The sequence below is a fragment of the Amborella trichopoda genome, chromosome 6 (assembly GCF_054954075.1).
Source record: "Amborella trichopoda isolate Santa Cruz 75 chromosome 6, AtrichopodaSantaCruz75HAP2 v2.0, whole genome shotgun sequence".
Lineage (NCBI taxonomy): Eukaryota > Viridiplantae > Streptophyta > Magnoliopsida > Amborellales > Amborellaceae > Amborella > Amborella trichopoda.
Genome location: NC_142341.1, coordinates 13418972 through 13434645, shown reverse-complemented (window position 1 = coordinate 13434645; position 15674 = coordinate 13418972). Strand labels below are relative to the sequence as shown.

General features: G+C 44.3%; 1 protein-coding gene across 15 annotated transcripts in view; it reads left to right on the top strand.

Annotated features, from left to right (window-relative positions):
- Positions 1–652: 652 nt before the first annotated feature.
- The window catches only part of LOC18438178 (mannosyl-oligosaccharide glucosidase GCS1), an 82336-nt gene continuing 67314 nt past the window's right edge, over positions 653–15674 (top strand). For all 15 annotated transcript variants that reach the window (XR_016057549.1, XR_016057550.1, XR_016057537.1 and 12 more), the window contains exon 1: positions 653–1132. Coding sequence is in view for 1 of the 15 variants with exons in the window: in XM_088869544.1 (XP_088725670.1) it covers positions 842–1132 (291 nt within the window). In the remaining 14 variants the exon portion in view is untranslated. The remainder of the gene's footprint in view (positions 1133–15674) is intronic.

Below are 15674 nucleotides of genomic sequence, written 5' to 3'. Positions count from 1 at the left end.
AACAATTATCACAAATAATCACATAAATTTGCATGTATATGATTTTCTTTACACAATGATTTACTTTACAAAATGATTTGTTATAAACAGTATTTCATTTACACAATAATTTTCCATAATAACACTGATATCTGCATCTATTTGTTTAAGTTTTTTTAAAAAAAAGAAAAAAAAATAATCATACCTTCAATATGCAATTGTGGCTTTGAAGAATATAGAGGGGATAAAAATTTCTATTTTAGGTTTTTTTTAAATAATTTTTTTTTCAAAAGCATGAAAGTAGCAATGGCTTCAATACACAAAACGGGAAAAAAAAAAATCTTTAAAAAAATAAATTATAGATAAAAAAAATATGCGATTTTTTGGCCAGATTTAAATCGTGTTATTAAAAAAATACGTTTTAAACGTTTTTTTAAAAAGTAAGCGAGTTTTTCCGATCTTTTAAAAAATCGTCGTTTAAACTGTTTCCAGAAATCTCCGATTGTTTGAAAAACTCGCCGATTAAAAGGCGATTTGCTAACTATGGTCCGGGTCCATTGCGACCCCTTACGTAGATTGGTCTTTCACTAGGAAGTAACTGGACATTATGTTCCCTCGGGAGTATAAAATCCAAAAAAAATATATCTAAAAATAGATATTCGAATCCTGTGTCGAGCTGACTGATCCGAGCAACGAGCACTGTCTTTCACCTCGCGAGTCCATAAACCCTAGTTTCTACATTTACAGAGCTCCACGTTCACGCTTACCATACCATTATTCCACTTTCTCTTACTAATTCATTCTAACCCTCTGTTGCATTAATTTTTTCTCTATCCTTTTTCATTCTTCATTCTCTCTCAGCATGACTGGAATCAGCAGCAGAAGGACAGCGAGGAGCAGGAACAGACAGTCTAATGACGAAGATCCTTCGTCTCAGACCCATAACCTAGTTCCTAATCTCCTAAGAGAGAGACGAAGAAAGCCTGGCTTGCTCAGGGTTGCAGAGTTCAATTTGAAGGCTATTTTAGGGTTTTGTGTTCTCGGGTTATTTATCTGGCTTGTGATGTATAATTCTTTGTGGTTGCGTGATAATGCGAATCTACCTCGGGTTGTCACTCCATTGCCTGCTCCCAAGATGATGGACCTGCCTCAGGTATGATTGGAATAAGGTTATCGGGTTTTAGCGTTTTGATGAGATTTTGAAATTCAGGATTTTGATTGGATTTCTCATTGATGGGTCCGGAGAAGGTTGCATAGATAAGTTGAAAAATTGAGGTTTTTTTTGCAGTTGTTTTTTTGTTTTTTTTTGGTGTGGGGAATGGTTGAATTTCGCTTTTGAAATATATGGATTTGATCAAGGTTCATTTACTCTGCTTGTGCTCGGGACTCCTGCCCTGCTGGAGCCGAGTAACATGGGCAATACTCGGACTCTCGCAAGTAGTGTATGAGGGCAAAAAAGAGCTAACATTTGAAAACACAGCGTTACCAGACTTGGCTGACGCCCCAAGTCGTATGTACAACTTGGGGTACCTATTCACCCAACAAAAACTTGGAGTACATAAAAAATTCAAAGAATTCCAAAAAATATTATAAAAATATGGGATTGTTGTAGATATTTTATATATGATTTGGATGTTTTTGACCAAGATTAGTAAGTTTGTTTTTGCCATAATCCCTACTTTCATATTTTCTCTTTTTTGGATATGTCAAATGTCCCAATTAGGAATCAATTTTTTTTACTTCCATTTTTTCTATTTTTTAAGCTTATTTGGACTTTTTAAGGATGCTTTTATTTAACTTCTACTACTTCAAATTTATTTTTCATATTTTTCTATTTTTCATTTTTCTAGAGCATTGGGTGCTCAAGGTGAGTGAAAAAGTCATAAGAAAATTGTTTAAAAATAAAAAAATAAACTATAAACAAAGATTATATCTTGCTACACATGTTCATCTAATCTCTGGCTTGATTGTAGATTCTTTTTTGTCCAACAAAAGGAGCCATTGAATTTTTTTTTTTTGACGAAAACATCCAATCCTTTAATGGAATAACCTTGTGTGTTAAGGAAAAAAATGGCTCCTGGATCCCGCCCTTTACTTCCACCTCAGGCCATGACAAAGGGAAATCGCCTATGTTGTCCATCAGCCCCCTTCTTCCTCCTGCCTCCACCTCCCCTTAGCACCAGGCATCTGCCTGTGCCGACCTCTCAGCCCCCTCCTATTGGCCCGCCCCCAATCTACCTCACTTATGTTCACCTTCTCAAACCCCACTCACTTGGTTGTACCTCTAACCCTCACTCATTCGCTAACCTTGGTGGTGCTCCTAAACGCCCTCCACCCAGGAGTCCTCTATCCCTCCACCACCCTCCTGCCGCCCTTTCGGCATTGATCCTTCTTGCTTCCTCTTGCTTTGCCCTATTCCTCCCTCGGAATCTGCTATCCGTTTGGATGGGGCTTTGGTCAACACTTTTTGTCCTCGCAGAGACGATTTACGGGGTATCGAGATATGGGCTCAACCTTTTGAAAAGACCCAGAACTGTCCTACATATGTTTCTCTGAAGGAAGAATTCTTTCTTTCTTCTTCTCCTCATCGGGGTCCCTCGAATCCCTCAACTCGCCGTCTCCCTCCTTCAGAAGAGCTTCCCTCTCATTGTGCGTTTGGTCAACATCTACTGATGCCTCCCGATCGCTAAAAGTGTGGCTCCGCATTGACAATGTCCCTTTGCATGCTTGTCACCCTCTAACCTTCTTTGCTATAGGGGCCAAGTGTGGGAAACTCATTGCCACCAACAGGCAATTGTGCAAATACCTCCCCTTAGGTGCCATCCTCCTCCTGGACGAGGTCCTGGACCTTGCCTCTATCCCACCTACCCTTTGGGCATGCCTAGTCGACGATCTTTTTCGGCTGTCTTGGCAGCCTCACCCAATGCCCTTCAATCTTCTGCCATCTTGGCTGAGCCCTCTGATGGTTGGACTACAATTTGTAGGAATGGTAGACGCTTTCCGGTGGGTGGTCCTAGCGCTATTCCTTGCAAACCCCGCCTTCCCCCTAGGGGTCTTGTGTGGAACCTTGGTGGAGGTCACCACCCTGTTCGGTGGAGTTTTCTGGCCATGGAGATTGCCGCGCTCCGTGCCCCAACCTTCTCCCCGCCAAACGTTGCCTTTACCTTGGGCCTTGTGTGTTCACCATCATTTGCCCCCCGCCCCCTCTTGCTGCCTTGCTTTCGGCTTGAGGAATGTTCCCTCGCCTCGTAGCCCGATATCATTTCTCACCTCCACGTGCCCATCGCCTCACTCCTGTGCCTACGTGAGGCCCCGCCAGTTGCCCTCTCTACATCGGGACACGTGATCCACCCATCATTCCTTTCTCGGCATTCATTGCCTCATCGTACCAGCCTTGAGGATCGTGCACTTGCCCAACGGCTTTCTACTACCACCCACTGCTACATCGATGGCAGCCCTGTTTCCTTGGCTTCCTCGCCTGAGGCTCTTGCATCACTCAATACGAGGGGTCAAGTGACCCCTTCTGCCTCTCCTCTCCATCCTTCTGCTGCCACGTTCGGCCCTCCTCCCTAGCCTTTAATCTCCCTTTCTCCCTCACCCTGCCACGGTAACCCTCCCGTGCCAGCTCAGCCACCTGCCCCCTCCTGCTTGACCTTCGATCTTTCTATCTCTGACACCTCGCCATGGCCCCCCCTCCATCCCCACCCCTTATCCTTTTCTCCCCGGTAACAATCTGTCGCCATCTCTGGCCATCCCTCTCTCCTCCCTCGTTGATACCCCTCTCCTTCTCTCGTACCTCGAGCCCCTCACCTCACCCTATCCTTCCCCGTTTGCCAGCTCACCCCTTGGCCCCTCTGTTCTCTTCCTTCTTGGGCGTCTTTCTGCCTCCCTTTGCTGAGCCCTCTGTCCTTCCTCCTTTGTCACCTCCCCAGCGATTCAAAAAGCGGACCGCCCATCTCCTAGGCTGTCCAAAAGGCCTGGGAGCATCGCCAAGGCCTAGGTGGCCAATCTTGGCGGCAGTCCCTGGGCGGCCGCCTAGGCGGTACGAAACCCGCCTAGGTGGGTGCCCCGCTCAGAGGCGGAATTCTGTTTTTTTTTTGTATTGATGTTTTTTTAAAATATAAAGGGTTAGAAGGATGGTTTTAAGTTCATTTGAAACCTAAAACTTATTGGAGCTTATTTTAGAGAGAGAAAGCCAAAAAATTAGTTTTTGGTGATTTCTTTAGGATCGAAGGGTTTTCAAAGTTGACAAAAATTGATCAAAACATCACCCATTGATGTTAGATTTAATTTTTGATGTTTTATAAATCTATTGGGGGTTTTTTAGAAGATTTTGAGTCCTTAAAAACATCTTTGAGGTGGAAGTTTGAAGATTAAGCAATCAAACTCAAAGTATGCGTGCCCTAAATACCTAATTTTTATTTTTTATACTATATATCCTTTTTTTATTCAAGTGGGCATCCTTTTTGGATTCGACTGGGCCACCCAGGTTCTGGGCGCCCGCCTAGGCACTGGGCGGCTTGAACCCCTCAGGCCGCCTAGGACCCGCCTAGCGCTTTTTGAAACACTGCACCTCCCCTCCCCCATCCCATCTTTGATTTGTTGCCGGATCCCATAATCACTCCATCCCTTCAACCTCTTATTCCTCTCCTTGATTTACTTTTGCCCTCCTTCCTCCTCCCCTCTGGCTCCGAGAAACTCTCTCCTCGATTCCCAGCCTCCCTCAACCTGCTCTGACCACCACCCCTCAACAAACTTAGCTTCCTCCCCTTCTCCTTCTCCACCTATAGTACGCTGAAACCGCTCTGGCAGCTCCTTCCGCCGCTTCCAATCCCCTATCTCCTTTACCAAATCACTCTCCCCTCCCCCTTCGCGCCTTGCTAGCCCCCCTTCACCTCCCCCAATTCCTTGGTTCCCCCTGCCACCCTCTCTTTTCCTGGCTTGGCCCCACTTCATCCAACCTGTTGCGGCGGTCTTGGTGGGAGTCTTTCACTCTCAGGTGTCGGCCCTCCCCCCCCGGATCGTCTGTACCCCCACTCCTGATTGGCCTTTCCTTTTCTCTTTGGGAGTGGGTCCCTAGCTTACTTCGATTACTTCAACCCTCCACCTTTGGCACCTATTCCCACTCCCATTGCCCCCTTTCCGCCTGTTGAGAATTCTAGTGTTTTCGCGGAGGTTGAGGCACCCTTGTTTGCCAACCCACCCTTGCCGCCCCCTCCTTGCCCCAACCCCCAATTCTGGATGCCCCTCACCCCCCTTGCTTCGGCATCTCCCCCCTCGGTCTTTCCCCCTTCATGTAGCGTAGCAAATATTTGCTTCCCCTACCCTCAAATGGTTTTAGTAGTTTTGGCTCCTTCTCATCCTCGACATTATTGGTGGGCTCTAGTTTTTGCTCCAGGATGGACAAGGCATAGGGTAGTGTCGACAAGGTCATGGGAGTCATCGGCTTCAAATTTGATGACTTCAAGTGGGATGTAAAAGCCTTCTTCAAATCCAACCCAGTGTCTAGGTTCAAAGTAAGTTTCAAAGCCTCAAGGGAACTCTCCAATCTCACTTGCGAGATCAATTATAATGTTTTTTGCCCAACCCACTCTAGCTCATCGCTGTCCTCGATGATTTTTTCCGTGTGCGTGTCTCCTCCAGACTTTCGTTTAGGAGATCTCTTTCCCTCCCCAGATAATGAAGGCTCTTATCTAGAACGTTCAGGGTCTTGGCTCCACTCAGAAGACTTAGGTAGTGCACACTTTTTGCTTCAAACACTCCTCGGGCCTCTTGTCCTTAATCGAGACCAAGCTTCCCTTTCTCGAAGTTCGACAGGTCTGAGGGCAAAGATCCTGTCGATGGGTAACCCTTGAGGCCACGAGAGCTTCTGGCGGTATCTGGTTTATTTGGGACCCATTGTCTTTCTCCCTTGTCAAGTCTTGGGTCAAAGCCCCATCAGTCGAATCTCTAACATATTGGACTGGAAGTTGCGATCTATGGACCTAACTCAAATCAATTTGCCTTGTGGCACGAACTTTACGAGGCAGCTACGCACCCTCCCTCTCGTTGTTGATAGGAGGAGATTTCAATGTTACGGGATGGTCACATGAGCAGAACTCTTCCTCTCGTATTACACTACCTATGCTCAAGTTTGCAAACTTTATTGTACGACATGAGTTGTTGGACATACCCTTACATGGTACCAAATACACATGTTCGAACAACTCATCTCGATCCAGGCTCAACCGGTTCCTTTGCTCCCAAGAATGGGATACCTCCTTTCTTGGTGCCTGTTCTACAACCTTGCCTATAACTACGTCCGATCCATTCTTTTGGACACTTGACCAATCCCTAGGGGTCACAAACCCTTCCATTTCAAACTTTGTTGGATGGAAGAACCCAACTTCAGTGAGAACTTGAAGGTTTGGTGGACTTCCTTTTCACCTCTGGCTCTCGGCTGGGTAGGCTTTAGACTTCAAAAGAAGCTTTCGCTTCTCAAATCCTCTCTTAAAACTTGGAGTAACCTTATACCAGGGAACTTCTAAGAGCAACTGAACTCTATGTTAGACCTTGACACCCTTGAGGATTCTTGCCCTCTGTCCCACAACGAATGCCTCCTTCACCAATAGCTTCAAGGCAATCTCTAGAGCCTTCTCAGGAAAGAAGAAATCTTTTGGGGCACAACGCTCCCAGATAAAATGGCTTAATTGTGGGGACCTCAGTTAGATACTCCATCAAGGCGCTCTCCTTGATGATCCCACTGCTATTGAAGAATCCATCATTGAAACTTCAAACATCTTTTCTCTCTCCCCTCTTGGCCTAAACCCCAAATGACTGGCCTTTCCTTCCTAACCATCTCCTTAGAACAATCCCAGTGGCTAGAAATATCCTTCAATGAAACCGAATCCTCACTGCAATCAAAGAACTAGGACAAGACCGTGCCTTGGGTCCTAATGGCTTTTCGATGGCAATCTTTAACCGCCATTGGGACATCATGTGCCTCGACTTCCTAGCTTTCTTTGTAGAGTTCTATGAGCGAGGCATTATCCACAAAGGGATGAATGCAACCTTCATAGCCCTTATTCCCAAGATCGAAGACGCAGTTGAACTGAACCCATTAGCCTTATAAACAGTTCCTACAAGATCTTGGCCAAGGTCTTGGCCCCAAGGTCTCCCTAATCTATCCTTTGGAGAGGACAATATTGTCTGGACCCTGGATCCTTTTGGGGCCTTTATGGTCTCTTCCCTCTTATGTGCCCTCAACCAGGCCAATGTGGGATCCTCAGCCACTAACTCTTCTTATCACAAAGCTTGGAAGCTTTCATTTCCCCGAGAATCCAGTTCTTCTCTTGGCTTGCCTTGTGGGGGAGAGTTCTCACTGTCGGTCAACTTCAAAGACAAGGCTTCCGCTTACCCAACATATGTGTGATGTGTCTCTCTGCAGAGGAGACCATCGACCACCTCTTCATCCATTGCCTGTTGGCTTGCAACCATTGGAAGGACACCCTACTTTTATTCGACTGCATATGGGTTCCTCTGAATTGATACCCAGTCTTTTCAAGTTGTCAGCTTTTCTTCCCTGGCCAAAAGGCAAAGCTTTACTTTGGAAATCCACCGTGGCGGTGGCCATTTGGTTTATCTGGAAGGAATGCAACATGATCTTTCAAGTTCTCTTTGCACCTCTCCCCAAAAGTAAGGAATTGATTAGGGGACTGGTTATCTTTTAGGCCTCTAACCCCAAACATATCAAAGGCCTGCCTGCCCACGACTTCCAACTCAACTGAGTCAACGTTCTTTCTTATAGGCCAAGGAGGGTCTCCCTGTTAGCCCTCTGGAGAAGGGATATAGGGGTATAGTTAAACTAAACTTTGACGGGTCTTCATTGGGCAATCCTGGCCCGGAAAGGATTGGGGAACCACAACGACATCTTGCTACTCTCCTTCTCTTGCTCAATTGGGATAGCTGATTCTACTGAGGCTGAGGCCGGTGCCTTTCTCGAGGGTGTAGATACACTGTAGACTGTACCCACAAAAGTTAGATAGTAGAACTAAAAACTAGAAAGTTGAACTAGAAACTAAAAATAAGAAAAAGAAAATATACAGAAATTCAGAAAATATACAGTCTAGGACACAATAGTCAAGACTCAACAGTCAACACAACAGTCAAGACTCAACAGTCAACACAACAGTCAACTATCAACACTCAACATTCAACACCAAGAGTCTTCACTCTTACGTCCACACTTTTCTATCTTTTTGTGCCTCCCTGAACTTAAATATTGTATAATTTCCTCTCTGGTAGTCTTAGGAACATTTTTACACGGGGCAACATTCCCTTTATTACCGGCAAGGTGTTGTTTAAATCGGTAAATGCCCCTATTAGTATCCTTTCCACAATAATTTCATTTAATACGATTTTTGTCATTCGGATTCGGGTTATATCCATACTTTCAACCCGGATCACCACTTCTTGAAGAACTTGGAGAAGATATTTCCATTGAACAAGGCTCATTTTCATCATTTTCTGGTTCTTTTAAATTCAGAAATTGTCTATTCTCATCCCGAATCGCTTCAGGAACTTTTTTACAAGAAGTAATATTCCATTTAATACCGGCAAGATGTTTCTTGAATCGGTTAATACCCCAATTGGTATCTGTTTTCACAAAAATTGCACCTTATACAATTTTTATCGCTTAGTTTTGGGTTATAACCATACTTCCAACCCGGATCACTTGTTCTAGAAGTAGCAGAAATAGACTTATTCAAATGACAAGGATTTTGTTCCTGTTTTTGTTTTACAGTACTCATATATTGCTTAATCTCCTCTCTGATAGCTTCAGGAACATTTTTACAAAGGGCAACATCCCCTTTAATACTGCCAAGATGTTTCTTAAACCAGTTTATGCCGCCTTTCGTATTTTTTTCACAAAAAATTGCATCTAATGCAATTTTTGTCATTTGAGTTCGGATTATATCCATGTTTCCAACTCGGATCTCTACTTTGACTAGATCCTGAAGAACTTATCTTAAAATAAAACAAGCAATCTAAAAAATAAATTTTTGCACTTACTTTGATTGCTCGAACTCCAAATTCCCACCTCTGAGATGTTTTTTGGTGCTAAAATAATAAAAAACACCCTCTAATAAGATTATAAAACTCAAAACTTAAATCAAATTTACTTGGGTGATGTTTGGATCCGTTTTTCCTATCTTTTAAGAAACACTTCTATCCAATGAAAGTCACAAAATTTAGTTTTCTTGAGGTTTCTTTCTCTCTAAAATGGGTTCTTGTGGGTTTAGGTTTGAAATGAACCTAAAACCCATCCTTCAAACCCTTAATATTTTAAAAAGAATCAATACAACGAAAAAAAAAAAATTTCCTCCCCTAGGCGGGGCATAGGCCCTTGGTAGTCACCCAGGGGCTGGGTGCTGGGTGCTCGCCTAGGCGAGTTCCGTACTGCCTAGGCGGCGGCCTAGGGACTGCTGCCCAGTTTGGTCGCCTAGGCTTGGGTGATGCGTCAGGCCTTCTATACCGTCTAGGTGCTGGGCGGTCCATGTTTTTGAACACTGGGCATATACAAGTCTCTTGGAATCATACTTGGAGGGAGGCCAACCTAATAGCCAATGAATTAGCGACACAAGGAGCTTCATTGGAGTAACAAAGGTTCGGTGGGTGCTTTCCCTGTGACGCAGTTTTTGCCATTTTTAGTTTTTGATGTATTTGCTTTTTAGTGTTAGTCGTCTTTTATTTTGGCTGTATTTGCTATTTTAGTGTTTGCCTTTTTTCCTCTTCCTGTTTTTTCCTTTGTTCCCTCTTTCTTTTTCATTGTTTCCCCGTTACCTCTCTCGGTGACCGCGGGCTGTTTTGTATCTTTGTAATTTCTCTTTTCCTTCAATACAATGTTAACAACTTCACAAACAGAAAAAGAAGTATAAACAACATTAAAAATTCAAATAAGATTAAAAAATATATATAAAAGATGTATTTAGAAAAAGAGAAATGATGCTATGGACCCTCCCACACCCATGTGAGTAGGACCCCAAAGGATCACCATTAAATTTTGACACAGATCTCTAGAAAAGTTATGACATGGGTGTGGGACTTGGGTGAATGGGTTTTCTAGAGATCCGTGTCAAAATTTAATGGTGATCCTTTGGGGTCTTACTCATATGGGTGTGGGAGGATCTCATAGTATCATTACTCTTAGAAAAATTGATTTATTGCTGGAGATATTCAGAAATATACAAAAAAGGGGGAAGCCATAAAAATAAAGCACACACCAAGAAAAACACACAAATCATTATAAAAAAATCAGAATTATACATAAAACATTTATACATTGATTTTACCCAAAAAAAAAAAACTTGTCATACTTTATAATAAATTTTCTATTTTACTTTGAGGTTGTACACAAGAGCCTGTCTTGGCAAGAGGCTGAGTCCAAGCAAATTGGCTGAGTCCAAGTATACTCAACCGAGTTTTAAGACCCTGGTTTTGATTTTGTTTTTGATTGTTAGGTCTTCATATATGGTTGCATAAATGGAGAGAATTGTCGAATTTGCTGTCATAAGTGAGCATTTGAGTTTCTGAATTATTAGTGTTTCAAAAAGCACTAGGCGGTCGGGGGTTTCCAGGCCACCCAACGCCTAGGTGGGCTCCCAGGCGGGTGCCTAGAACCTGGGCGGCCAAGTAAAAAAATATTTTTTTTTTGGTTTTTCTCTCTCTTAAATAGCCTCTAATGGGTTTTAGATTTCAGATGAACCTAAAACCCACAACTTTTCTCTTTTAGTATTAAAAAAATGACCAAAAAATACCCTCAAGGAGTTGCATTTCCACCCCTGGGTGGGTGCAGGCCTTGGGCGGCCTCCTAGGCGGGTTTAGGCTGGTGCCAAGGGATATCCGCCTAGGCGGGCGCCCAAGCGCTAGGCAGTCCGCTTTTTGAAAAAGTGTGAGTTATTGATTTGGGCCTTTGAGTTATAGGGTTCTGGTTGTTGGGTCTGGAAATGGTTGCATAAGTGGATTCGATGGTTGGATTTTTTTTCAATTTCAAGTGGGGAGGTTTGGGTTTTTGGAAATGTTGGCCTTAATTGGGTTTTAATTGTTGAGATTGGAAATAGTTGCATAATGGAGAGATTTGTTGCTGCAGTTTCAAGTGAGCGTTTGGGTTTATAAATTGTTGAATCGGTGTAATGTTCCAACCAATAAATGTGGTACTTGATGGTCAAGTAAAGTGTACTTAATGGTATTCTGTTAATATCTGTAATTGGATGTTGTATAAGGATAAAAGAGGCTGGCAATGCGTCTTGTAAGGAGGTAAAACCCTCAATGTAGCACAATTATCTAGTAAGGAGGTAGCCCCCTCAAAGTGACCATTAATCAGTGAATTTTGGGTTTTTCTAGCCCATTCTCTTTATCTATTCACTTGTTCCTTTGTTTTTTTCTTCTATCCTTTTATTCCTTTCTTGGGTTCATATTCTATCTAGTGTTAGAGCGCTTTTTTGGGAATGATTCTGCTTGATTTATCCTCTATGCTTCACCCTTGTTGACTCATAGCACCTCAAAAACTGGAATCAAACCCTAGGTATGATGAACAAACACTTCTCCCTCATCTGATCACCTAGGTTAATGGCTTCCACTATCGAAAAACTTGAGTCAGAGTTAAACCAAGTAGAAATAACACTCAGGAGCATTTTCGCGCCGTCAAAGACATGCGTTAATTTTTGTTGTAGAGCACATACTTGATATCATGTCTTCTTCCTTGAAACAAGTTCAAAACGAGATCATATCTGTAAACGGAAGACACACCATACTGGTTCCTCATCCCCACTGCAATATTCACTTACATTTGAATCCTTCCATCAAGAAAAAAGTGCTTGCTTCATCTAGTAATTTTCCATGCCTCCTATTCCCTTTTCTAGCTAAGTTAGACTAACCTCACTTTGATGGGGATGATCTAATCACTTGGATTTACAGAACTGAGCAATATTTTGCATTTCATCAAGTTCTCGGGGAGAGTAAGGTACGCCTTGCTTCCACTCATTTAGAACAAGTTGCTTAATGGGTACCAGTGGTTTGTTGAATGGTACTAGTGGTTTGAGAAAGTCAATGGAATCCCCACATGGAAAGAATTTACTATAGCTCTATGCGTACATTATGGCCCAAGCCAATCCAAGGATTTCACTAGGTCATTAAGCTTCGTCCAAATCCAATTCAGGAAATTGGCTAATCAAACAAATGGAGTGTCAGATGCCTTTTTAACCAGTTGTTTTGTTAGTAGGCTCAAGGAAGAAATTCGCCATGATATGCGATTGTTTAATCGAATACCAATGTTGGAACCATTGGGGGTTGGCAGACATGCAAGAATATGGTTGCTGGCTCAACGACAACAAAGCAAATCTTTGTCACCAAAACACACGGCGCTAACCGCATGACCTTTGGCACCCTTATTAAAAAGCCCTCACCAGCAAAGATGTGAGAACATTGAGAGAATGGCCTTTGTTAATTTTGACAAGTAGTACATCAGCAAGCATTGTTGCAAGGTGCAGAAATTATATTTGCTGAATGGGGACACTTATGAGGAAGCAATTGAGGATGACAAGAGTGAGGATGACTAACCCTCCCCAAGTCATTGAAGAGAACCAAAAAATATTGATACATGCTCTAGCCAGGGTTAGATCTCCTCAAGCTATGCGAGTGCAATGGTATTTAAAGAAGCATCTAATCATCATTCTCATTGTTTTTTGTAGTACCAATAACTTTTGTAGACCCTAAAGTGGCAAAGCAAGATGAATTTATATTTACCCTTGTAAAAACATTATGCCTTCGCCACGCGTCCCAGTAGCAGGTGACCCGGCGTCCTCTCAGTTAACGGGACTGATTACCCAGTCGTCCCCGTCGAATGCACCACCTGGTACCGTCAGCCATGCGTCCCCCCTCTCTTCCACTACTCCCTCGGTCCTGCCATCTTCTTCCTCTCCCCTTTTCCCCCTCTAAGAGATAACCCCCTGGAACCCTCAATTCTGTCCTCGGCCCAGGGCAGTCTAGTAACTCAAACGGTCATCCCTCTGTCCTCCTCTACTCCAGAGTCTGAACCCCTGGCTGTAGAGTGCTCTAATATTGGTTCAAGCCTTCCTCCTCTTGGAGATGTCAGTCCACTAGAGGCGGCAAAGAATATCCATCCTCCCCTTCCCATGGCGACCAAACCCCCGGCGGCAGACACTGGTAAGGTGGTGCTAACCCTGGAGACTGCTATCACCGGAAAAGGACCCGAGGATTTGACTGACGCTACTTCTGAGTTGCCAGTTTTATAGGTTATCCCTTCCCGTGAGGTCCTCCTTGACCTCTTAGCTTGCACCTTGTCTCCTATCTCTCGCTCTTTTCTCTCCTCCCACACCTTACCTGATGCGGACTGGTCCCCTTACCCTATTGGTATTCTGATGGTCCACACTTTGTTTCCCTCGTCGCTGGATTTGGAGGTTCTTGCCTCATACTTAGCCCATTACCTCCCTCTTTACCCTTCTCTTATTCCAATCTGCTGTCTCAGCTCCTCACTCCTCTCATTCTACCGCAATCATGGCCACCCCCTCAACCCTTGCACTGCTTTCCCTCGGTTTGTACAGCCTCTCCTGCAACTCCACATAGCTCTTAACCCCTCCTTCATAGTGGGCCATCTAAATGAAACGGGGGCTTTTGACTCTAATGATCCCTTTCAGTAAGCATAATTGCTTTCAACATCTCCCAATCTACCAACCAGGGCCCCCCATTCCCCCCCCTCGCGCTCCCCCCCCCCCCCCCCCCCGGTTTTCTTCTCACTCCCTTGCTTCCCCGTCTGGACCACCCCTGAGCCTCTCCGCTCCCATCCCTCAAAATAATTCTCAGCCAGGTAAGGAAGGTCTTGATTCGCTCAACCAATATCCTCAGGTGGCCCATGAGTTGCAGGAAGCATCGTCGTTCAGGGAGGGGTCTTTCTGGCAAGGCAGCCAGGTAGATCACAACCCAGACCATATTAAAGAAAAGGTTAAGTATTTTTTCAGCATTATGGGATTTCAATTGGAAGACACATACCATCACCTTCTCCTCTCACTAGACTCTACCTTGGGGGACAGATTGCAGCGGATGAAAAAAGGTTATAGAGAAGTACTTAACCTCTTTTCCTCAATAAACCCGGGATAGATCTACCCTTCGGATTTGTCCTCTGAGTCCCCCTCGTCCATTGGAAGGCCCCCGGCCAGGAGGTCTTCCAGATTGGCAGTAGCAACCCCCTCCTCGTTTCTTAGATGATTATCATCTCCAGGAATATTAAGGGTCTGGGACCGACCTCGAAACAAAAAGCCGTAAGAGACCTTTGCGCCAAGTTTAAACCTTCTGTCTTGGCGCTGTTAGAAACCAAACGGTCGGAACCTAATCTTCTCTCAGTCAAAAGAATTTGGGGTTTATTTGCATGCTGTGTTTCAAAAAGCGCTAGGCGGTCGTGGGGGGGGGGGGGGGTCCAGGCCGCCCAATGCCTAGGCGGGCGCCAAGAACGTGGGCGGCCTAGTAGAAATATATGGTTTTTTTGGGTTTTCTCTCTCTAAAATAGCCTTTAATGGGTTTTAGGTTTCAAATGAACCTAAAACCCACAATTTTACCTCTTTAGTATTAAAAAAATGACCCAAAAATACCCTCAAGGAGCCACAGTTCCGCCCTTGGGTGGGGCGCAGGCCCTAGGTGGTCGCCTAGACGTGGCCCAAGAAAATCCGCCTAGGCGAGGCCGCCCAGGCGTTGGGTGGTCCGCTTTTTGAAACAATGTCTCCATGCTAATGGCTTTCTTGCCCAGCTGTAGGGGCCTCTGGAGGAATATGGGTAGTTTGGAACCCCACTGAACACTCTCTCATCTCCTACCATATCGGCGACTTCACGGTCACTGTCCTTCTTTCTCGAAACTCAGATAACTAAGAATGGAAGTTCACTGCGGTTTGTGGCCCGAATCTATCTTCTATGCGACCTAAACTATGGGAAGAGCTAGAAGACATGGCTACCCTACCTCATCCCATTTGGTGCTTGGGGAGAGATTTCAATATCACCAGATGGTCCTTCGAAAGAAACTCCACAAATATTATTACCAAGATCATGATAGATTTCTCAGATTTCATATCAAGACAAGTGCTGCTAGAGATCCCTCTCCTAGGGAACTAATTCACGTGGTTGGATCATGAGGCCCAGCCCACTCTCTCTAAATTGTCTCCTAGTTGGGAAGACTCCTTAGCAAGGTCTCATGCCTTTACTCTTCCAAAACCCACCTCTGACCACTGCCCCATTTTACTTAATACCCAGCCTATCCCTAGGGGACCCAAGCCTTTCCGCTTCGAATTAGCCTGGTTACAAGAGGACGATCTAGCCTCTCTCATTCCTTTATGGTGGCAATCCTTCTCTAACCAGGTCACAGGTAGGGCTGGGTTCATGCTACAGAAAAAAGTACAAAACTTGTAGAAGCCACTTAAATCCTGGAGCTCTTCACTACAGGGAAACTTCACTACCAACAAAAAAAGACAACTGGACATCATACAAGACCTAGATAGGTTAGAGGAGTCCAGATCCCTCATACCTGCGGAGTTTGACCTCAGACAATCCACTAAATCGGAGTATCTTTCTACCCATGAAATGGAAGAGCTTTACTAGTATCAAAGGTCCAGAGTTTCTTGGCTTAAGTCAGGGGACCTAAATACCAAGTTTTT